Source organism: Empidonax traillii, unplaced genomic scaffold, assembly GCF_003031625.1.
Source record: "Empidonax traillii isolate 1590-97213 ecotype Southwest subspecies unplaced genomic scaffold, ASM303162v1 scaffold666:size787383, whole genome shotgun sequence".
Taxonomy (NCBI): Eukaryota; Metazoa; Chordata; class Aves; order Passeriformes; family Tyrannidae; genus Empidonax; species Empidonax traillii.
The window spans coordinates 330,359-354,101 of NW_020955859.1; the positions used below are offsets into that span (position 1 = coordinate 330,359).

At 38.4% G+C, this 23,743-nt stretch overlaps 1 protein-coding gene across 1 annotated transcript in view; it reads left to right on the plus strand.

Annotated features, from left to right (window-relative positions):
• The first annotated feature begins 781 nt into the window (after nt 1–781).
• The window catches only part of GUCY1A1 (guanylate cyclase 1 soluble subunit alpha 1), a 34,074-nt gene continuing 11,112 nt past the window's right edge, over nt 782–23,743 (plus strand). Inside the window, exons 1-3 of the mRNA XM_027899420.1 lie at nt 782–877; nt 21,358–21,773; nt 23,463–23,524. Of these exons, the coding sequence (XP_027755221.1) occupies nt 21,525–21,773; nt 23,463–23,524 (311 nt within the window). The 5' untranslated portion in view covers nt 782–877; nt 21,358–21,524. The remainder of the gene's footprint in view (nt 878–21,357; nt 21,774–23,462; nt 23,525–23,743) is intronic.

Sequence of the window (23,743 nt, forward strand, 5' to 3'; positions counted from 1 at the left end):
CCATAAATTGCTTTGGCAATGATTGTGGAGTTATCGTGCTGCTTCAGTCGTGTCACTCAAGAATTAAGAGTATGATTTCAGACCTGGGCAACTCTATAAAAAGTGTTTTATGAATTCGTATTCTAAATTGAGCTTGACTACCTGACACGCCGAAGTTGTTTAAATGATTCTTGTTTTCTGTGCTTATGTGGAAAGGTGCCGTTTCCCTTCTGTCACTGTTTAGCCACTGGTTTTAACAGTTGCACCCCAAGACTACAGTAAAAATGTATATATCAGCGATTGCACAGAATATCATTGGCGATAAGTAAATCGAAGCCCTGGTACAGAGTGCAAATAAAACAAATATGGCAGCACACGGTCCTCAGATTGAAGAGTGTGTGGAGTGGAAAAGACATCAGCAAGCACAGCGCCTTGCCACCCTGGCGACACTGGTTCCTACTCGTGCGGAAGCCGCTGACTTAAAGCTCCCGACTCTGCACAAAATGACATTTCTCGACATCCAAACCCGCGCGGTGCCGCACGACGGCGGGGCGCTCCCGGGACACCCGCCGGGGGTGTCGGTGCCGTGCCCGCAGCCCCGAGGGAGACCCGCACCCCTGGCCAGCGCTGCGGCGGCGCTCGGCGGGGCGGGCGCGGCTCTGCCCGGCACTGCCCGACCCGGCCCGGCCCGGCCCGGCCCGAGGCCATCGCACCGCCCCCCGGCCGCCGCCCCCGCCCCGCCGCCGCCCTGATTGGGCCCGCGGGGAGGCCCCTCCCGCCGGGCCCCTCCGCGCCGCGCCCGCTCCCCAAATACACCTTGGCGGCGCCGGGGAGCGGCAGCGGCGCCTGCACAGAGCCCTTCGGCGGGGCTGCGCGGCCGCGGCACCCCCGCGACATGGTGAGTGAGGGAGTGAGGGAGGGAGGGAGGGAGCGAGCGAGGGAGCGAGCGAGGGAGCCTCGCCCGGGGCGCGGAGCGCGGCGGAGCGGGGCGGCGGGGACCCTGGACAGCGCTGGGACGGGGCGCCCCCCGTGCCCGCGGGGCGCTCGGGGCCGGCTCTGGATCCGGCTCTGGATCTGAGTCTGCCTCTGAGTCTGGGTCTGAGTCTCTCCCCTGGCCGTGGTCGGGTCTGAGCCCCAGGATCGGGCGGGGAGGGTGGCGGCGGGAAGCCCCCCTGCCCTCTGCATCCCGAGCCCCGCTTGCACCGTGCCCCGAGCCAAATATGGCTGTAGGCGAAATCTGCGTGGATTAGGGGCTGGAAGCGCCCGGGGAGCTCGCTGAGGGCGCCGGCCACGCGGGGTACCCCGGCGGCCTTTGTGCATTGTGAGGCTTTCTAAGAATTCGCAAACTACTGATGCCCGTCAAGCTAATTGAAGCCATTTGGGCTGGTGTTACTGCGTTATGCTTAGGTAAGGTTTCTTTGGTTTTCAGAGTAATTCATCTCATTGGAACTCACGAATTAGACACAAACCTGGTGTTTCATCATATACCTGATGTTCTAACAATAACTTCATTTTTGCGTTTGCTATTCCAATTTTTTTTTTCCCTAGGAAAAATAAAGGATCCTCCAAACTGTATTGCATTCATTATGATTAGCAGTTCTTCACTCAATTCTCTTAGCTCCACTATTATTTCTGTTTTTCAAAATATTAGGCTTGTAATTCTTTTTTCTGAGTGAATAGGACTGTTTCTGTGGCTAAAGTTCAGCGACCATTACTAGCCTAGGCCTCGTAGTCCCTTTATAAAATCATCACTATCTGTAATCATTAGGCACTTGAAAAGTTTTTTCTCTCATGTGTAAAGGAGTGTTTTTATACATCTTATGCCCTCTCTCAAGCTTGGTCTAATGCTGCTTCTAAAATGGCTCTGTTTTCAGAGCTGGCCACTTATTCTGTGAATGTAGTAAGATGGCTTTCTAAATTTGAAGGATGAATTAACAGGGAAAAGTCCTAAGCAAGGATGCAGCATATCTGTAATGCTGCATTTGGGCTACTCACTTTCACTGGACTACAGGTTACACTGTGCTGCATGTGGGTTGACCTGAAAAGAAATGGCAAAACATTTGCTAGTTGGAATACTGGTAGGAAAAAGGAAATTTTATTCACTCAGATTTTCCATTGTGAATACAGAGCTAGAGAAAAATGTAACAGAGGAATTTTTCATAACAAGTGTAAGAGTTTAATTATATTTTTATGAATAGAACAAAGTGTTCTTATTTGGAAATGGTCTAATCTTATGGGTTTTTCTAAGACAAAACTCCCAGTGGTGCCACTCCCTTTTCTTATAGTTAGGATTAAGATGATTTGTTTCCAAGCTACAGAAAGTAGTCACAAGGAATCATACACTTTAAATCATGTAAATGGGTCTACTGTTTTTCTAGGGTCAGGAAGAAAAGGTGCTGACAGCCTGTGCTGGGAAGAGATTCCAGTGACAGACTATTTTGCATAATTAATCAGAGAAAATAAGCAAGTTAAACAACCAGAGAATGTGTGTGAATGTGTTACAAATATTCTCTTAATTGTAGAGAAGTTTCTTGCTTGGACTGTGTTGCTCTGGGGTGCTACATATGGCCATACATTCTGCAGCTCTGGTGACTGTTCTCTTTGCTTTGCCAGTAGCAAGAACCTTAAATGAATTAGATGATTTTAAGGAAGCATGAGGAATACTGTAGCTGTGATATAAAAACTTTATGCTCCCCATTCTCAAAAGAGAAATGCGTTTGCTGAAATCATGCTGCTCTAAGGCAGGCAGGAAAAGTGTGGAGGGAGAAAGAAGGGAAGCGCATAGAGATTTCTTGATTGCATTTTTTTTTTCCCATGGAGTTATGTAGCGTGCAGCTATTTTGAGTCATGACAGTGCAAGATCATGAGGCAAACATTAGAGGAGAAGGTAAGGAACTTAGTTTTACAGTGGGGTTTTTTTACCCTTTTTTGACATCAGTGTCTTACCATCCCTTCTCCCACTGGTTCACTTGCTGAGTACTCACTTAAATTATTCAAGTTTTTAATGAGCCATTAAAAATGAGAAATCAGTGTCCATAAAAGTAAGTACTAAAGTTGTATATATTTCTTTTATTCTGATTAATGCTTTCTTTAAAAAATCTGTCTTTAGCCTTCTATGACAGTCTGTTTCAAAACAGATCCCATAGTGAAATCAAAGCATAAGTAAGAATCGATAATAAAATTTAATATGCCAAATATCAGTAGCAGTCAAAACCTCATTAAGTCATGCCATAAAAGATAAAATATCACAGCTACTATGAATATGAATGCCATCTGTTTGAAATTCTCAAAAGTAAATAGCAAGACTCTAAATAAGCAATCCAAGAAGCCAAGGTAGAGTTTTTAGCAAATTCAGTTATTTTCCCTTTAACTGAAATGAGTTGTTCAACAAAAGATGTTATAAATTGTATCTTACTTAAAAATCCCAGAAACTCAAAATCAAGCACCTCAGTTAAGTAAGGAAGCAGATGCAACATTATAAATTATCAACAAGGAAATGTGTATTAGAAGGTACTGGCTGTGTTTTGTATATACTTTGTAGACAAGCAAGAAGTTTCATTACTCGTTTAAGAAAAGTTCAGTATAGGCAAAAAGAAATTTTTAAAAATATTTATTGGAAACTATAAGACATGCTTTAAGGAATTTTATTGTAATGTTGTTTAGAAATCATTACGTCTCAGTTTGCACATCTTATTAGTATATGAAATTTGAACCATTGGAGAGCTGCCATTAGGGTTTCTTTGTTGGAATTCCTTGCACAATTTTACCATTTGCTTACTGAAGATCTTTACTGTCTATGTGTTTATTAAACTTTACTGCATTTATGTAGATGTTTAGCATTGCAATTAAAATTTTTAGCATTTGAAATTTAAATTAGGCCAAATCTCACATTTGACATTACTTTCAATATTCTTTTTAGCATGTTTTCAGTATCTGAGATATGGTTGTGATATACATGATGTATATTCAGCATGTCTTGCCTGAATATTTGTGCGAGGAGTAGAGATTCAAGTTTATCACTAAACAGCTGGGGTTTTTTTACGTCAGTTCAGGGCATAGGTCTTTTTTCAAGAACGCGCTACTGTTCAGGGCAGAATGTTAGTGTCTATTTAATATTAAAATTACAATAGGATTTAAGCACATGCTTCAATTGACTAAGGCTTCTAGCTATGGTGTAAACAACAAATATACCTTTTGTAATAAAGGCAGCAAAATTTGCTAGAAACAGAAAATTTTTTAAGGTATTTGCTTATAGACTCACCTGCTATAATACAATTGAAAAGACCATATAAATGTCTCTAATGAAGCCTTTTGTAACATAGTTATTAATTGGTGCTCCTTTGGTAATATGCTCTTCTTCCACTATTTTAGTTGTCCTATTGAGGTGATACCAGTCGTAGGTCAGTGCTAGTGTTTCCATGTGATTTTGGCTCCTCATTTATAGCTTGTAGCTCACCACACAGGATAATTACTTATTCTGGGAGATGTGGAGTCTGGAGCAAGCTGACATCTACTCCCTTTTCATAGGAATGCAGGTTTTCTCTGCTCTCCGTTGTTCTGCTGCTTCATGACCTAGGTCAGAGCAAACATGTTCTCTAGGGATTAATTCTGCGTCACCATAGAGAGCCCTCATCATGTCCTGTTCATTGATTCAGAGCTTTAGGGCTTTTCATTGATATGAGCTTTAGGGCTTCCACAGGCCTTCAGTGTTATAGCAAATCTCACCCTACCAGAGCACAGTATTTTGGGATATTAACTTCCACTTATTTTTCATTCATATTTCCTAATACATGATAGTTTTGTTAAGTGGAACCATGCCCTTGCTAAGAGTATTACTGCTTTCAGGTTTAATTGTGATGTATTTTATCTGGCATTCTCATTTGGTTTAAATGCCCACTTCCACGGTTCAGACCCTCACTGCTACTTGAACTTGGCAGTGTTGTGGTAGCCATTATTCTTGATTTTACTGCTCTGACTCTTTAAATTAGTTCCTTTGTATTACTTAAAGTCAATTTGTGAATTGATTTTCTTCTTGCATATTCACACTAGAAGCAGCTGTTGCAAGAGAATGGTGCCCTGCTAGTAGCAGTACTCAAACGAGCCACCTCCTCATGCAAGTCAGCAGCAGTAGGCTAATTTCTTACAGGCAGCACACTAAACCTAGATGATAACCAAGCTGTGAACTTATGTGTAATTTTGAGAGGGTATTTCTTTCATGAGACCCCTTGTCTCTACCTCCTATGTATATTTATCTGCCTGAATGTGAACAGAATGCTGTGCTGTCCCTGCTTGAGTGACAAGGCGGCTTTTTCCCTGCCCTAAGGAAAGGGGAAAAATGCCTGGAGACTTGCACAGAGCTGTCTAAAGCCCTCCCTTGGGACGGTTTGGCTATGCCTTACACTTTATGCATGGCTATGCCCATTGATTGTTTCAGCTGAGTCCATATAGAAAATAGGTCAGCCATGCAGTGGCTCAGGAAGAGAGCTTTAATTGTGTGGTTGCAATCTAGAAACAGGATGGTGTGCATCATCGTGGAGGAGAACTGGAACCTCTTCCAAAAATGTTATCAAGCATTGTGGAATCTAGCCCTTAGAAAGCTATTTGTGTTAGAGAGTTGCAGGGAATATCCCATGCAAGTTATCCAATTGCTTCACTGTGAATAAAGTAAAAATTTCTTGCTAGAAGGCAGTATGCTGAAATTCTTTGATCATTTTCCTCTCCACAAATGGAAATTGAAAGAAACATGAAAGAAACATACATTTATGAAGTGAATCTTTTCCTTAGCCCCATTCTAAGGTATTCAGAACAAAAATTGTTTCATGCTTTTGGGGCAAATATATTCTGTGAGGATCCTCCTGGTGTAATTCTAGAATGTTATTGATTCCAGAGAGTGTAGTAACGCTTACGGTTTCTGTGATGCCACATACAGTAGTTGCTGCTAAACACTCCACTTTTAATTAATTATAGCACAGCTATTTTTGAAACCCCAGAGAAAGGTTTCTTTAAAGTATATTTTTGTGCAGTGATGATTGGCTTTATAATGCTGACCAAGGTAAACGTGTGTTTAATTTAATTTTAACCTTGCATTTCACTTGGCACTTGATACAGATGGAGACTGACAAAAGTTTTTCAGGGAAAGCCAATTTCCCTCCTCGGCAAATACAGAAACTCTTCACACATGAAAGAGCACTAGTGAAAACCTGAATACAACAGAGGAACACCTCAGCAAGATTTCTAGTTTGTTACTTGGAAAAAATAGGATTTTGCGTTCACTCATAATTATTTCTATTTTGAAAACATGAGACAATATACTCAGGTGGTGTAGCTACATAGTGTCCCTCCCTAGCCCTGACTACAGGCACCCTGGAGCCTAAAATACTCATTGCAGTTCCTGTTTTAAATAGAACTGCTAAAAATGGCAAAATTTCCATGGCTTTGGAGAAAGCATGCATCCATCTGACTTTAAATTTAATTTTTTTTTTCTTTTTGCCAAAATTATCTTCATACTTGTCTCTTTGCACTGGCAAGCTGAGAGTGCAAAACCACTTGCCTTTATGATGAGAAAAATATTTGGTGGACTGATAAACTGTTGAAATTTTGGTGAAAATAGAGCCATTATCCCATAGGAATCACAAGATAGAATTTCTACATGGGAGGAATGGTATGAAGGGAAGGATAGTCTTGAGGCTTAAGTAACTTAGCAAGTCTTTTGGACAATGGGTAACTGATTTTTTTCCCAAAAACTTCTTAAAATCTTGCCAGAAATAATTACAATTACTTTTAGATGGAATTACATGCTTATTTTGATGCAGTGAAAGGTTCCCAAACAGGTGGCATATATAATTAATATTAATAAAACCAGCCAAGGGGAAATGCCTTTGCTTTATACTACTATGAATCCTTCAGAAATGAGAGAATGACATTAAACCTGCTGTGTGTTAGCCACGAAGATTTAGGGTGAGGACACCTTCCTTGTTCTGCTTTTATATATGTAACACCCGCACCCTTTTATGAATTCTATCTGCAAAATCTATTTGAATTTTACTTGTGTACAAGTGTTTCGATCCCATCTTTAGTCTTAAAATTTGGCTGCAAATTTTTATAAGGCTTCACCTGATTTTTGTAAATCACTCAGATCTAACCGGCCAAAAAAATTGTGCAGTCTCTTAACTTGTTTTATGAGGTCTGGATGCACTTCTGAGCTCAGCTGCAGTTTTTCTTTTGTGATCTTCAGATGCCTTATTTCCCCACCTATAAAAGAGACATCATTATGCCTCCTTTCTTATCTTGTTTTTTTTGTCTTATCCAGTCAGAGGGCAAACCCTTAAGGTCAGACATCATCTTTTGGTGTATATTCCGGTACGGCCCTGATCTTAATTGGAGCCTTCTGGGTTAAAATAAGCAAGTAACAGACCTAGCAACAGCAATAGACAAAGAGCAGAATGAAAGGTAACAGTGGCACAATTTCTCTGCTGAGCAACCTGCCCAGGGATGAACTCACCAGACAGAAGGTTAAATACCAGTATTTGAGTGTAAGCAATGCCTCTGTAGGAATTTTCACTTGTTGACCAAGTATTGATCCCACTGTCTGAATGGTGACCTTCACGAATGTTAAAAGGTAATGGGATATTTCCTTCTGCAGACAAAAACATTTGGTTGTGTGGTGTCCATGAAATAGCGTAGAGGAAACCAGCCTTCCAATACCGAGTTAGGCATGGCGTGCAAAACATTTTGATAGGCTCACAACATTTGTAGTGTGACACTGAAAATCCACAGCTGATCTGAAAACTAGTATCAGCTTCGATCAGCTCCACACTTATTCTGCATGTCACATGCTCCAGATCTGTGGGAGATGCAGCATGATAGTCAGCTATAATCTGTGGAAAAAGTAATTGACAGTAGTAAATTTTAGAAGCAACAGAGGCATGGCCACTCAAAAGTTCAAAGTGTGCAGCTATACCATGCATGAGATGGAGGTGGACATCATGACAGTGATGTCATGATTAGATCATTAGATCAGAGAGGTGCACTACCCAATATCAGTAAAAAGTGTTTATAACAGTTGCTTAATAAAGAAAGTGGCATTTCATTATATTTTCCTTCGAGTTTCTCTTTGAAAATTATTTGCAGTTCTAAGTACTACTAAGTTCTAAGCAAAAATGGGTTTAAATGATAGAGGGGAATTAAAAGGTAAAAGTATCTTTTCAAATAGGCTTTGAAGAGGTGAAGAACAAGGAATACTGATGGAATATGGAATTATGATTTAGCCATAGCAAAAGCAAAACAGAACATCTATTCCTGCCCATGTTGTGGGCAGAATTTTGTTAACACTAAATTTGAATAGGAAAAAAATAAGATAAGGAACTGCAGTGAGAGTAGTACTGGCAGAAAAGCATCTAATGAGGATGATGTATTTAAAAAAATTGTTAGATTTTATTGCCATTGCTGTAATTTACTGTATAGTAAATGGCTGATCTATCTAATGCTGGAATAAATATGCCAAAAAAGGCAGTTATATGTTTTATATAAAAAAAATGCACCGTTTTCTTTCCCAACTGTTACACTACAATAATGGAAAACACTAATAATCTTTATTAAAATATTAATAAATGCATTCATATCTTTAACACTAAACTTAGGTTTGATACTCTGTCTTTTAGCAAAGAAGCTGCATTACTTAGGAATGCAATCCTAATGTCAGTGTAATAAAGTGTGGGCAGCGTGGGATTTAGATGCCCGTTATAAGCAGAACTGAAAACCCAGAGCAAAGGTTTACAACATGAATATGCTGCAAAGATACTTGTGATGCTGGGATAACCTAATTTCTCCATTGTCATAAGACACTTGTAAAGTTAGTGCTTGTGTCTTGTTACAACTTGCCAGGTACAAGTACTTAAAACAAATGTTTTGTATTTTCCACAGCACCCAGACTCTAAGCAGAAACGTCAAATGTTTCTGACCCCATGTAAAGGAAGACATACACTGTGCAGCAGACTTTTTCCTCTGTTTTTACCTGCTGAGTGCACACTCTGCAAGATTCATGGTGCTTATGAATGCTCTAGAATGCCAAAATGCTTAAAAATATTGTCTTCATCTTGGCAGGAAATTCTTCATGAAGGAGATACTGCATTTTGTTATCCTTAAACTTAGGTATCTGGTTCATATCCTCTAAGAACTCATGCATCTCATTCCTTCCCTCTGCCCCAGCTATGCACTTGGTTTCTCATCTTTTACCCCCTAAAAAAGGGGGGAACTTGCTATGTAGATCCTCTTTCTGTGCACATAAACAAGAACAGATGTGGAACCTATTATTTGTCACATGATTTCCTTTTTCAAGGGCCCAAACAAAAAAAAAAAATCTTTCCAGTCAAAGGAGCATATCTTTTCAGGGTAATATTCAAAACCTATTTGAAGTACTCCCTGAGTATAGATGAACTTGCTAGGGCCAGAATTTGATTTTGGTTCATTTTCAGGTTTTCTGTCACAGTTCCCTGTCCAGTTGCTCTGAAACAGCTGAGCTGTTTTCTTTGCTGTCTTGGAGCTACTATTCAAGCACCAGTATGCAACACAGAAAGTTGGAAACATCCTGATATCTGCTCCATTTTTGAAATGAATGTGGTTTCTCAATATAATGAAAAGAACCAGGCATTCAGTGATGGATTTCCATTTTACAGATTTAGAAAACAGCACATTCAGAGTGGTTGTTCTTTGACTTTGGTGGGAAATATCACTCGAAGGACCTTTGGTTAGGCACAACCTCTACACTAAAAGTGAGTGTTACAGTATGTGGGTGGCTGAAGTGTTGAGACAAAGAAGTTTATCAAATACATTTGATTTTAGTTTGGATTCTCAACAAAGTAAATGACCCCAGATGATCCCATTGCTACTTCTGTTTAACTGTCATTCCCATTTGGAGCTCTGTCCTCCAGAGCGAGAATCTCAAGCTGTATTCGGTGCTCATTTTGCCTGGGGATTGAAGCCCAAAGCCTCCCAGCACTGATGCATAAATTGCCACACCTTGAACTAAGAATTGTGTGCCCTTACAGTTCCTTATGTCTGTGGTGGCACAGTGGGAGGCAGGTCTGGCTTGTGGTTAAGGGTGATTGCTGACACTAGTGCCCTTCCACGATGCCTCACTGGAATGCAGGTCACGGCCTTCAAGGAAGACTAGTAACTAGTTCTTCCATCCAGGCATCTCAGATACATGTGCAGCACTGACTGATGTTTCAGATGGAAACTGATGGAAACTGATGGAGAGAGAAGAGACTTTTCTTATAGACATATTGTAAAAAAAAAAGGTGAAATATTTTAAAAAAAAAAAATTTAAAACTTTGAAATCTTAAATCAGGAGCAATGGGCACCTGGCCTTTAAGTTACAAATTGATGCCGCTTAAAACAAAATACTAGAAAACAACATAGGAAATGTTCACATTTAGGAAGTTTTTACTTCTTTGTTAACACAATGAAACAAAACAAGGGATGTCATTCCCAGCCTCCCAATAGATGCTAGTGAGGCAAACCACTGAAACTACAAATTGGATCTTGACAGCCAAATCAGGGTGATAAACATGTATCCTTTTTTAAATGTGCCAGCCTAAAATCTCCTAAAATCTAACATAATGCTGGAAAGCTCCTTGAAATTATCATTTAAGCATGTTCTATAGGCTATAATGACAATTACAGAAAAGTTATTTGCATAAGCACCTACCAATCTTCAGTGGAATTGTAGCAGAGGAAAAGGAATTTATCAGTAAGAAACAGTCCATTACAAATAGTTTTTTCTATTGCCCATTATTTCCTTATTTCTTATGTATTTTTTAATCCTCGTGACCTTCTATAGGCTTCCATCTCTACTTTCTTGTTTTTTCCTCCTTACTCCTTTATCTGTCTATATCTCCCTTCTCTCCTTTTTATCTCCCGCGTAATAAAGAACAAGAGATATTGCAAAATAAATTAGAAAAAAATAGAAAATCTATGTCATCTGAGAAATGGAGAAAAGCTTTGATCTTTCAGACTTTGGTAAGAATCCTGTGATAATATCGTTGCAGCCAATGCAGTTATACAGGTTTTAAGATGAAGAATCGTGGATAATTCTAGGTACCCTGCCTAGAATAACTCCAAGAAGATAACCCCATGGTTCAAACCATGCAGAAGTTCATGTTCAGTAGCACAAAAGCATGTTAGTTCAAATCACAAGCATGTTTTTTTGTAAGAGTTTTTAATATGATTTTAATCTTTTGAAAAAACCAAGTCTTCTGGTGAAATCTTCTAACTTATTTTATGGAAAAATTAGCCAGTGAGAAAAAGACCCAAGGACCTTGTGCAAAAAGTCACAAAAGTAAATTTGTGAGAAGAGCAGCAGAAGAATCCTTATAGTTAAAATTAACACAATATTTAAACCCTGAATTTGTACCTCAGATTAGAGCCTGGTGATTAGTATATTTTATCAGTTTCTGCACCATTCTTTGTTAACCTCTACTTGGATTTCCCTTCCTCCATATCTCTTAATCTGTTTAATCTCTGTTTCTCTGAAACACCTACCACAGAAATCAGTGAATTTCAGTGGAATTTCCAAGAATTTCAAGCCAAGCATCTGTTTCTGTGGCAGTCTATACCTGGCACAAAAATATCCAGAACTGAAGCAGACACTCGAGTTTCAAAGAAGCTGGATGACATTATTTTTATTTTTGTGGGATTTGAATATTCAACTTTGATATTGGTACAAGAATCTGCATTCAACAGCTAATACACTTGAGTCAGTATAATGTATGATTTGAAACATCCTAAATCTTTCCAAATGCATCTAAATGGGGGAGCAGCACTGAACAAGGCTTCGACTATTTGATATTTTTTAGCTATAAGGATGTATCTTTTCTTTGCTGTTTAGCACTATTGAAGGTTTGGAAAAGTAGCATTATCTGTCATTTATTTTCCTTTGTGTCATGATCGATACCTCAGTGATCCTCTGATTTTCACTGCTTATGTTATTAAAGCAAGAAGCTACATTTCAATAATGACTTAAGAAGTTTCTTTATAAAGGATCTCACATTTCTAGATCTGAATAACCTACAGTCTGTCCAATACATTCCTTTTGGTTTTAAATAGATATGTCAAAGCTGGATCTCTCATAAATATTTTAAGGTTGCTTTTCCACAGGGCCACATTTTCACCTCACTCTTTATATCAAAGTGCCACCAAAGCTAAGGGGAAGTTATTACAGTGTAAGTGGTGAACATGGCAGTTACCTCTGGTTAATTTTGCATTCCTTCGCCCTCCTGCTGTCATTTGCATGTGCTGACTTTTTCCTCTGGAAAAGTAATCTGAAAAACACTCTGCAATTTGATTTCTTTCAAATGCTTAAGAGAAGAGCAGAATAAATGGAACGGAAGGATTTGAAAGATCAGTAGCTGTGATAACTTCGTCAATTGCACGGGAGACAATAACAAGCATCACAGACTGAACGTTCGACAGGAAGCCAAAATCTGCCCCTTGATTTATTGAATTTTTAGTTTTGTTACACAAATGGTATACACTAACAGCAGGCTAATGTTAGTCATTGAGTGCGTATTTGTTGTGATTAATTAACAAGATTAATTTCTCTTAATACCGCATGTGTAAGCTCAGTATTTCATAAAATCTCTCATCTTTGCTTCATCATTTTAGTGCAAAAAGAAGCCTGCGTTTTTAAAGTAAATGTAAATTCACGTGTTCACCTATCCTTCTCTGTTTTAAATGCTTATCTGCTGTATTTTCCAGAAGAGAATTAGGAGGCAACTAAACAATATACTCGAATTGGTATTGTAATGTATTTCTAGAGCATCATCAATCTCACAGAATGTGCTGATAACCTTTGAAAATGTGCTTTTCAAAAGTAAGATCCAGTGCTTTTGTGCACTCAAATCTTTTTCAAAAGAGCAGATTTTTAAAGAGGTGGGCTATGAATAACTGTATCTGCCTGTACCATTGTGTGGAAAATGACAGGCCAATCAGTAAAATAAAAAAGGAAGGTATTAATTTACAGTGCACATGGCTAAATCAGCAATTTCAATTAATTTTAAACCTGTTTTGTAGCAGAAACCATCTGTAGGCATTTAATCAAAAAGGAAGGCACCTTCTGGTCCTGCCCTGCAAATATGATGGAAGAGAACAACTGGGAAAGTAGCTAATTTCTCTGCTTCTTCAGAACGTTTTTTTTTTGTTTGTTTGTTTTGTTTTTTGTTTTTTGTTTTTTGTTTTTTGTTTTTTGTTTTCCATGGGATCTACCTAAAGCAGAATCAGTAGCTGCATGATGTCTGTGAAAACACCCCTTTCAGCCATCTATTCTGGTTGAATACAGATCTTCAATCAATATATTTTTTCAGAAAACTTACGAGGGCATGAACTTGCTGCTGCAGGATAACCATTTTCACTAATTACAAGTTCTTGTTATTACCTTCCCATGTATGGATTTTAACCTTTCTAGACTCTCAAATGACCTCAGTTCTGTGATCGCCATCATATCTGCATACCTAGCTGCAAAAACTCAAAATTAAAAAAGCCAAGGTCATATTTTGGTTCAAAAATAAGAAAACATGCAAACCAGTATTTCAGTGACAGCAGTCACAGACCTGTTAGGTTTTAATCCTATTCCTGCTATATCCAGAAACCTGCTGTTGACTTCAATGGGAGTTGGCATGAGTGCCTATGAATAAATATGAAAGGTAGTTGTCAGTGATTTTCCGTGTGAAAATGATTTTTTAGACATTGTAAACAGAAGTGACAGGTGGCAAATACCCAGGCAGAAAACTCTGCAATTGAAATTTGCTAATGAAACACTTTACTTTCTACAGACCTAGTTTTCAGACAGTTCTTTAAGATCTATAGAGTTCAAGGAAACTTTTAGTACTTTTATATATAATACTACTAGTACTGTTATTTATAAAACTCGCTGTTCATTATAATTTAAAGCCGTGAACACAAAGGGAATATTTAACCACATGCACTGTCATTAGACACTACAATCAATGTTTTAGATTGCTCTACAATGCTCCAATATATTTGGGAAAATAATAACAATAATGGTGTTTATGCAAACCTATGTGCTAGTTGTGTAAACAGTCACCCACATCAACGTCAGTTAGATCAGTATGTGCATAAGCGTCTTTGAAGAAATAGGAGAGTTTTTCTATCATCTCTAAATATGCTTTGCAGTTAATCCAGACCGTGGCTCTCAAGTGAGCAGCTACTTCATGCATTAGAAATTTGGAATTTTTAAGCAGTTTATTGTTTAATTTATTACAGAAGATGCAGCAATCCTGGCTAAGCCCTGAATGCTAGCTAAAGATTTCACTAATTATATGAGATAAAAAGTTATCTTTTTGCAGCACTTGCAGGAGCTCAGTTTACTTTGAACACAAAATAATTACAATTATTTTGTGTTTAATTTGCTCCCAAAAAGCATTTTTTGATCTATGAAATAAATAAAAATCAGATTTTGCAGACATTTGAAGGTAAAGGTCCAGTTAAATGAGTAAAATTCTATACATTTTTAAATTTGAAATCGAGCGAGTAGGTACTTGGAAGGAATCAGTAAGCACAACTACTAACCATTACTTCACATTCTAGACCCACAGTGCTTCTTCCCCTTTTGTAGATTCTAATTTAGATCCCATTGGCTATCGGCAAGACTTTGATCTTTACATTTAACTGCTGCTGCCTGTCAAGAACACTGCATGTCCTCAGGACAAGTTTTAATTCTTGGAAAGAAAAAGTTCTGAAGACATAAACTTAATTTTCTTAGGCTTTTCTATTATAAATTTTGTGAAAGTATTTTAATTTCAGGGACTGCAAATGCAGATTAATCCTATATTTAGAAATATATTCTTTTAAAGTATGAGAGTGATTTCCAGATGCTTTAGATTGGTTTTGGTTTTGCTTGTCCTCGCTGCAGCACTTCCTCTATTTCAATTACCTTCCTTTTTTTCCCTTACCTGGGCACCTGGGTCACTCGAGGTCCCATCAGTTATGTCAGTTCAATATCAGGATTTCTCAAAAAAAAATCCCCAAACCAAACACAAAAATCAAATAGTGCTTTGTGTTTGTTTCTAGTGTTTGTGAGGTATCTTTAGCTCTGCCTCAAGAAAAATGACCATGAGCAGTCAGGCTCAAGAGCTCCTGCAGCATAAGGAGTCTGGGGTTTTCAGGGGTAGTATCTCCATCTAAGGAAGTTGCTTAGCTTATGGTACAAGCCATGCTTTGGACAAAGGGTGAGGGTGCACAGATGTGCCACAGCCAAGGGCTGCTACTTCTGCCTGAGAGCGTGACAGAGGAAGCAGAGGATCAGGTGCTGTGAGGCTCCTGCTGGGCTCGCTATGGAGTGTTTTCACAGATAGGTTTTGACTCACAGGAAGAGAATATTTTTCCCACGCTGTCTTCTCAGCATGCCTCCCTGTTATTTGGTCCCAGCATAGGAAAATATTTACCCTACCAAAGTACTTAATGTGATACTTAAAATGGCAAATATGTATTTTATCAGCAACATTTGGGAATCAGTCCTTCCTTTAGCTACATGCCAAAACATGGGTGTAGTAATTAAGGTTCCTCCTGTGCCTTTAATTGAAACCAGAGATGTGGCTGCAATATAACTTTCACATCTGGAGTCTGGGCTTCTCCCAGGGGTGTAGTTGGATCTAAGGATTTGCTTCAGACCATTACAGGGAAATGAGTCAGTCGCAAAATCAGTATAAGAAATTCAGTGATACTTTAAAACTAGTGTTTTGCCCTGTCTTCAAGAACACTGGTTTCAATATTAAGGTATAGGGTTCTGTGTTATTACACAAACGCTAATATTTTAAAGCAGCAGAAACGTGTGTCTCACAATGACCTTAATAGGCAGTTTTCTATTAGGTATGACTCACTACCACTTAAAAATTTGTAAGAAGATTTACCTACCTCCTTCAGTTACTTACATCTTGTGCTCTCCAAAGGAGCAATACCCAAACAAAGTAATGCTTTGAAGGTGTGCGCACCCTGAACATGATCAAGTTAACAACAAAGGAAGCAGCCAGGATTTAATAAAACTATTAAATACTAACTTTGACTTCTTAAAATATTAACTTATATACTGATGCAGATTTGAGAAATTTTCTCTGAGTATTTTAGAAGCCTCCTTTAAGTCCTTTGAAACAGACCAATCACCAGGGCTTTGATTCTGTTGCTACACACAACACTTCAGATTAATAAGACAAAATTATAAGATTTAGATATTTTTCCTGTGTTTGCTGATAGGCACAACAGCTGAAGCTGCAACGATCTGCTGCTGATAAGGTGGGTAATGAGTTCTAACCTGTCTTGCTCTTTGCGGAGGCACACTGACTGGCAAGGGTCAAAAAGCAGTGATTTCTGAATCTCTGATTCAGAAATTAGAGCTGGTTCAGAGATCAGAGCTGAAAGGGAATAGCAAGCCTCTGCCTTATGTAAAGGAAAGACAAGTTAACAGCTGCTTCTGTGGCAGCAATGGCTTCCACACCTCAGTGAGCTTCTGCAAGTGCTGCAATCACTCTCGCACTGGAGAAAGTTAGATTCAGTCAACTATGTCTTCTGAGTGGTGCAAAACAAACTAATTTTTTTTTAATTGCTCAACATGTAGCAGTTCACCTGATATATGATTGAAAATAAAAAAGTGACATTATATCATTATACCATACTCTGCTTGTTGTACGAGAAAAGTATTTAATGTCGCTTCTAATTTTTGTGCCGTGTCCATAAACTAAGAGTATAAACCACTTTTAGCTACTGTTGAAAAGTGGTATTGCTTAATTATGATAAATGGTTGTGTTACTATTTAGGGTGTTTTACTGTATGATTGATTCATTGAACTGTATTTTGTGACACTCTCAAGGAAGGTTTTAACAGAGGAAATATTCAGAAGCAACTAGTACAAATAAACATGCAGGAAGGCATTTTGACTGTAAGACAAGTATAGATGTAAATATACGATGAAATGTTTGCACAAAGCATTTTGAGCACTGTTAAGTTATTCTGCAGCTATGACTATGCTATGTGAAGTCATCTTCATTTTTCTGAGTGGCACAGTGCCATGTTGTATTCAGTCAGACACTGAATAAATTTGTTGCTTGTAGTTTGATCTCATAGCAGATTATTTAATTTTAATTTTCAATTTGTTTCCCAAGGTAACTGACATCAATTAATATGGCAGAGATGGAGAATTCACATTAAACACTGCTGCTCCCCTGGGATGAGCTCTCTCAAAGCATGTTTGAAGAAGAATTAAAATCAGAAAATTTTCTCATGTGTTTTTTTTTGGATTTTTTTTTTCCTTTGGTTATGGTCAGAATATGCCTTTAAACATTGGGAAAAACGTGAGAGCTTGTGTTCCTCATTCCTGTAACACATCTCTAGATGTTTGACTTAGCCTGTGATGGCACTATCATCTTTCTCATACCTTTTTATGGTCCATTATACTGAAATTCCTTCTATAACCTCTACACTGGGGATTCATTATCTTCTCCTATTAAACCTTTAACACCACTTTCTAATTACCATCTGAGTGAGACCAATTTTCATGTAGCACAACAGACTTTTTTGCCGAATATTAGTTACATTAAGTGCAAGATGCACTTAGGATACCAGATGCAAGCTTGATGTTTTAATAAAGACCTAGACTATGCATAGAGTTTTTTCAGTGTTTTAATCCTCTGAAGTGTCATGGAATTATGCTTTCCACTTCGTTTATTTAAAGATGTGATTCAGGGGATTTTGTCGTTCAGAGATCAGGAGGAGTTTTGAATTGATCACTGCTTGAAAATTGTTATACTATTAAATTGATAATGGTTTTGAACTGGAATCTCTATTATCAAAGACTTAAAATGTTTTAGCAGTTATGTTATAAATTCAAGATTTATCTAGAAATTTACGGCCCAAATCCAGCAAAACATGTCCATCAAAGCCATAAGTTTTTTTAGCCTTTGACAATGGTTCATGTATATGTTTATGTTGATTTCAATACACAGATCAGTCCAACCACAGAAAAAAATAGTTCTTCTTTGCTTTTCTTTCATAGTATAGTAATATGTGTATATAGTGCCTTCTGAATAAAAATACTCTTACAGATATATATATAACAATGCTTATAGTATAAAGTATTATGGATAGTTATGTATTAGGAGTCTGGTTCTTGCTTTAAATTTTTCACTGCCTTTTTTGCTACACAGTAGTATTCAGCAATAAAAATGAAGCATTACTGATGTCCATGCAGCAGAAACAAATGAGTTTCTAAGTAAAAACTGAAATCAGAAATATAGAACGTTATATAAACATTCTTCAGCCTCTTGTTCTTAGCATTGTGTTTACTGATTCTTAAAATAATACTTTAATTTTGATAGATGTCCCCTAGAAGCTGGCCTGACAACATTGGTATTATAGCATATTTTAAAAGGGCTTTTTCTGCCAAATTTTTTTTTTTTCCAGCAGATTCAATGAAAGTAGTTTCTGCCTGTTTCTCCTTTTATCCACAACACTTGTGCTGGGTCTGCAGCACTCCACTGCTGTGCCATTCATTCCAGCTGTTCTGCTGATAACCTGTATCAGAGAATTAGTTATTTTTAACCCTGATACAGTTGCTGTGTGACCCTAAAAGCCCTTTGGGTGTCTTGGGGCAGAAACAAGCGGTTTGGTGCACATGCTTATTAAAGCCATAGTGCCTTTGAAAGACATAGTTATTGTCCTGTATCTCCAGAGAGAAAAATGTAATACTTAGCTGCTTCCACAGTCACCAAAACCTCTTGAGGATTATCTCTATAGAGTATTATTATACGAGGATGAAAGGATCTGATTCAATGAGATACAGTCAATAGAAAATGAATGAAAGAACATTTTTCAGATTGTCTAACAGAAATAAATCGTAGTATTGTTTAGGTTGGAAAGACCTCTAAAATCATTGACTCTAACCATTAATCCAGTACTTCCATCTTTATCATTAAAGCATGTCTCGTAGCACCACACCGACACATCTTTTAAATACCTCCAAGTATTTCCATTTCCCTGGGCAGCCTATTCTGAACACTCTTTCTGTGAAGAAATGTTTCTTAATATCCAGTCTAAACCTCCCCAGGCAAAAATTGAGACCAGTTCTTGTCCTATCACTTGGTAACCCTCACCTCACTACACCTCCTTTCAGGTCATTGTAGAGAAACAGTAAGGTCACCTCTGAGCCTCCTTTTCTCCAGGCTAAACACCCCCAGCTCTTTCAAGCTGTCCCTAATAAGACTTGTGCTCCAGACCCTTCACCAGCCTCATTGCCCTTCTCTGGACACACTCCATCACCTCAATGTCTTTCTTGAACTGAAGGGCCCGAAATTGGACACAGGACTTGAGCTGAGTACAGGGGAACAATCACTGCCCTGGTCCTGCTGGCCACACTATTACTGATAAAGGCCAGGACCCATTGGTGGCTCATGTTCAGCTGCTGTCGACCAGCAGCTCCAGGTCTTTTTCCACTGTGCAATTTTCCAGCAACTCTGCCCCTAGCCTGTAGCACTGCATGGGGTTGCTATGACCCAAGGGCAAGACCCAGCACTTGGCCTTGTTGAAACTCATATACCACTGCCCTCATCACATAGATACATCCTGTTCAGATCCCCCTGCAGAGCCTTCCTGCCCTTCAGCAGATCAATGCTCCTGCCCAACTTGATGCTGCCTACAAACTGACTGAGGGTGTGCTCCATCTCCTCATCCAGGACATTGATAAAGACATTAAAAGGACTGTCCTCAATTCTGAGCCCTGGACATTGATAAAGACATTAAAAGGACTGTCCTCAATTCTGAGCCCTGGGGAACCCCACTACTGACCTGCCAACTGGCTTTAACTCTATGTACTATCACTCTGGGCCCAGACATCCAGCCAGTTCTTTGCCTGGGAAAGAGTGTGCTTGTTCAAGCCATGAGCAACCAGTTTCTCCAGGAGAATGTTGTGGGAAATGGTGTCAAAGTCTTTATTTGAGTAGGGTAGGCTTCATCCTTTCCCTCATCTACCAAGTGGGTCACCTTGTCATAGAAGGAGATCAGGTTTTTCAGACAGGTCTTTCCTTTCATTAACCCATGCTGGCTGGGCATGATCCCCTGGTTTTCCTGCATGTACTGTGTAATGGCATTCAGGATGACCTGCTCCATGACCTTCCCTGGCACTGAGGTCAGGCTGACAGGCTGCATCCTCATTCTGACTCTTCTTGTGGATGGACATTACTTTAGCTAATGTCTCGTTAACTGGGACCTCCCCAATTAGCCAGGGCTGCTGGTAAATTATGGAAAATGGCTTGGTGAGCTCTTCTGCCAGTTCTCTTAGACACACACAAGTCCATGGGGCCTGATGGGATCCACCCAAGGGTACTAAATCATGTAGCAGGTCACTGATCTTTTTCTCCTGGATCATGGGTGCATCATTCTTCTCTCTGTCTTCCAGCACAGGGCCTTAGTACCCTGAGGACAACTGCTCTTGTTATTAAAGACTGAGGCAAAGAAAGCAAAGTACCTCAGCCTTTTTCTCATCCTTTGTCACTATGTTTTCTCCTGCCTCCAATAAAAGATGGAGGTTCTCCTTAGCCCTCCTTTTGTTACTGAAATATTTGTAAAAATATTTTTGTTGTCTTTTACAGCAGTAGCCAGATTAAGTTCTAGTTGGCCTTTGGCCCCGTAACAAACAGGGAACCATTATTAAAATGAAAAGTGTGGCCTTTTTTTTAATATGCTGTTCAAAAGTTATCACCTTTAAAAACATAAAAAACCTTTGAAGTTTCTGAGCAACTTCTGTTATGTGGTCAAATTCCCATGGTGTTAGTTGTCACTAGTCAGTTGTTTTTACAAGAGATGCTAACCTTTGACTCTGGATGGTTTACTGTTGAAGTGCACATACTAACTTTAGTCATGTTTCTCTATTACAAAAAGGATATCTTAGGCATCAAGTAAATTTAGGTTTAAGTATCCATAACAAATGAGTTTCATTGCACTGTATCAGGTAGTTTTTAATAGCTGCTTATGAAGAATTAAAAAGGTTTTCTCATTAGAATTCTGCTCTTTCAGAAACTTCATCCATCTATGTGACCAAAAATATATCAGATCAAACAAGTCCTCTGCCTTAATCACTCCAGTCCCCATTCATCCAAGAACTTAACTGTGCATGCAACTTTAGTTACCTGAAGCACTAAAGTCAGTAGGGGTTACATGCTTGAAAGGGCGCATGAGATTAAGTGCTTTGCTGAACAAGGTCCTCAAAAAGCCATTATTTTAATGTACTTATGATAAAACTGGCATGTCATGGGAATTTAAAAGGGAAAATAAATGGTTTTAATTTTTTTTCTTTTTTTTTTTTTTTTTGTTTTGTAGGGGCACACATTTTTTCCTGTGATGATTTATAGCTACCAATAACCTTCCACAGTGGTTACTTTATCAACTTACTGTTCTGGCATCCTCTGGTCTTGCTAGTAAACAAAAGAGAACTATTAAACACAAAGCCAAGTACTCTTAATCTCAAGAGAGAGACTTCGTACAGTATGTTCTGTACAAAACTGAAAGACTTGAAGATCACAGGGGAATGTCCTTTCTCCTTACTGAATCAAGGTCACATTACTGAGGAACATGACAAGGATTGCACAGAAAACAGTTCTAGAGCAGCACTGCCCATCTGCAAAGAAGTCCATGAAAAAGATGGTCAAGGAAACCTTCCACAAAGGAAAACAAGCCGAAGTAGAGTGTACCTGCACACACTAACTGAAAGCATCTGCAAACTAATCTTTCCTGAGGTAAATAGATACTGCATAATAATAAAACTTTAATAGCATTTAATTATAGATGTTAAAAAAGCATTCTATGCCTGCCTTTAGATGTAAGCCTACAGAAAGTTGTTTTGATTTCAAAGTTTGTGTTCTTATGTAGTTCTCCATAGTTTAGATCCTCACTTCCATTCCTTTTGGATATAATTTTTCCACAATCTCTTTCGTGCATACCATTCCTTCCACTGTATTTCTCTATATTTTTGCCGTGTATTTGCAATCTTCCACTAATCTTTGTAATTGTTCCTTTTAAATCTATCTGTATCTGTAGCACTTTTTTAACATAGAGATACAATTATAGAAACTCTGTCTTGTTACCTAATTATGTAAATTATAGGGTCATGTCATCAATTCACCTAACTGAATCCATACTGCTAAGTGTATTAGTCATTATCACAAAAAAATTAAAATAGCTGTTTCCATCTGCTATGATGCTAACCTCCTGTCATTCTATTTTTAAAAACATTATCATTTGTGTTTACCACAAAGATATTCTTATGTCTCTGCTCAACTTAAATGAAAACAGGTACAGTGCAGTCTTGCCTGAGTGGAGATGAATACCATGGTTTGTCTCTGTAAAAAGAACATGAAAAATGCAACTCCACAACATTCAACACTTGGCCTTGGCTAAAATTCTGTGGAAAGTTTGAAGGAACTGACTGATGTATACTGGGACTACAAATGGCAAATGGACAGTTTTGTACACTCATTTAATTACAATTCATTACTTGGACATTCAGTGTACCTTACTTAAAGTGCTGGAGTTTTGTTAAGTCTATTTGCAGATCTGGTTATGTAGCTCTTTATCTATTACCCATTCACTAAACCTCTAGATAATCCATTTTTGATAAACCAGTTTTTACCTCTGCTGTATTTACGTAGACAAAATCCATCCCTTTAAACCTTTCAGCTGATCTTTAAATTTATAGAGGAGAATACTTTTAATCCAAAAATGAATGAACTGGCAAAGCACCATTTCTGTGGTGTCGTGATTGCTGTTTTGCTTTTCCAGTATATAGTTGGTAGGATTTTTAACGAAGTAACTGATATTTTTGCTCTTTAAAAAGTGGTGTACATGTATGCAGCTGCCTATTATATAATCATGATAGGCTAGTTTATCATCTGCGACCAAAGCTTGGCAAAGTCAAAGATATTATGATCAAATCATATTCATTGGAACTTTGTCCAAGTACAGTAGTCTGTTCTCATGCTGATCAGGGGTCAAGACCTAAGCATCTTCCTGGCCTCGGGTTTCCATAAATGGTTTTTGCTTGTTTTCTACATTTTGAATCCATGGTGCTGTGGGGTTTTACAAGGGGGTGTGTAATATTAGAAAATTGTGTTTATAGTTATTTCTTAGCAGCACTCTTTATTGCCACCTGAAATCTGGAGGTAAAGGATATCGCTGTATTTAAATACACAACCACTGCGGCATATGAGCTTAGAGGCCTAATTACAGTGGTACTGGAGCTTAAGACATCAACATAAAGGAAATCCCAAACACAGAAATGATATGCTGTTTCTAACAGCAGTAGCATCTTAAATAAAGATGTTAATCCCAAGGACAGCAAAGTAATTCCTTTCTGTATAAAAATGTTATTTTTATGATTAAATTTTCAGCAATGACATTTTAATCAACATACATATTTTTTCCCCCAGTTTGAAAGGCTAAATCTTGCACTTCAGAGAACACTTGCAAAACACAGAATAAAAGACACCAGGTATGTATGTGTGATGAGCTTGTAACTAACTTCACTGCAAAAACATTTTTCAAACAGTTCATAAGGACTGGCATGGTGACTGGGAATCAGGACTTCTGGAATCTGTTTTCAATTATCTTGTCAAATTGGTGTGTAACATTTCATGTAATGTAACTTAGTAATGATGTAGTTTATTTTAAAATATTCACAAATATTTATATCATTCAGAAAGTTGACTTA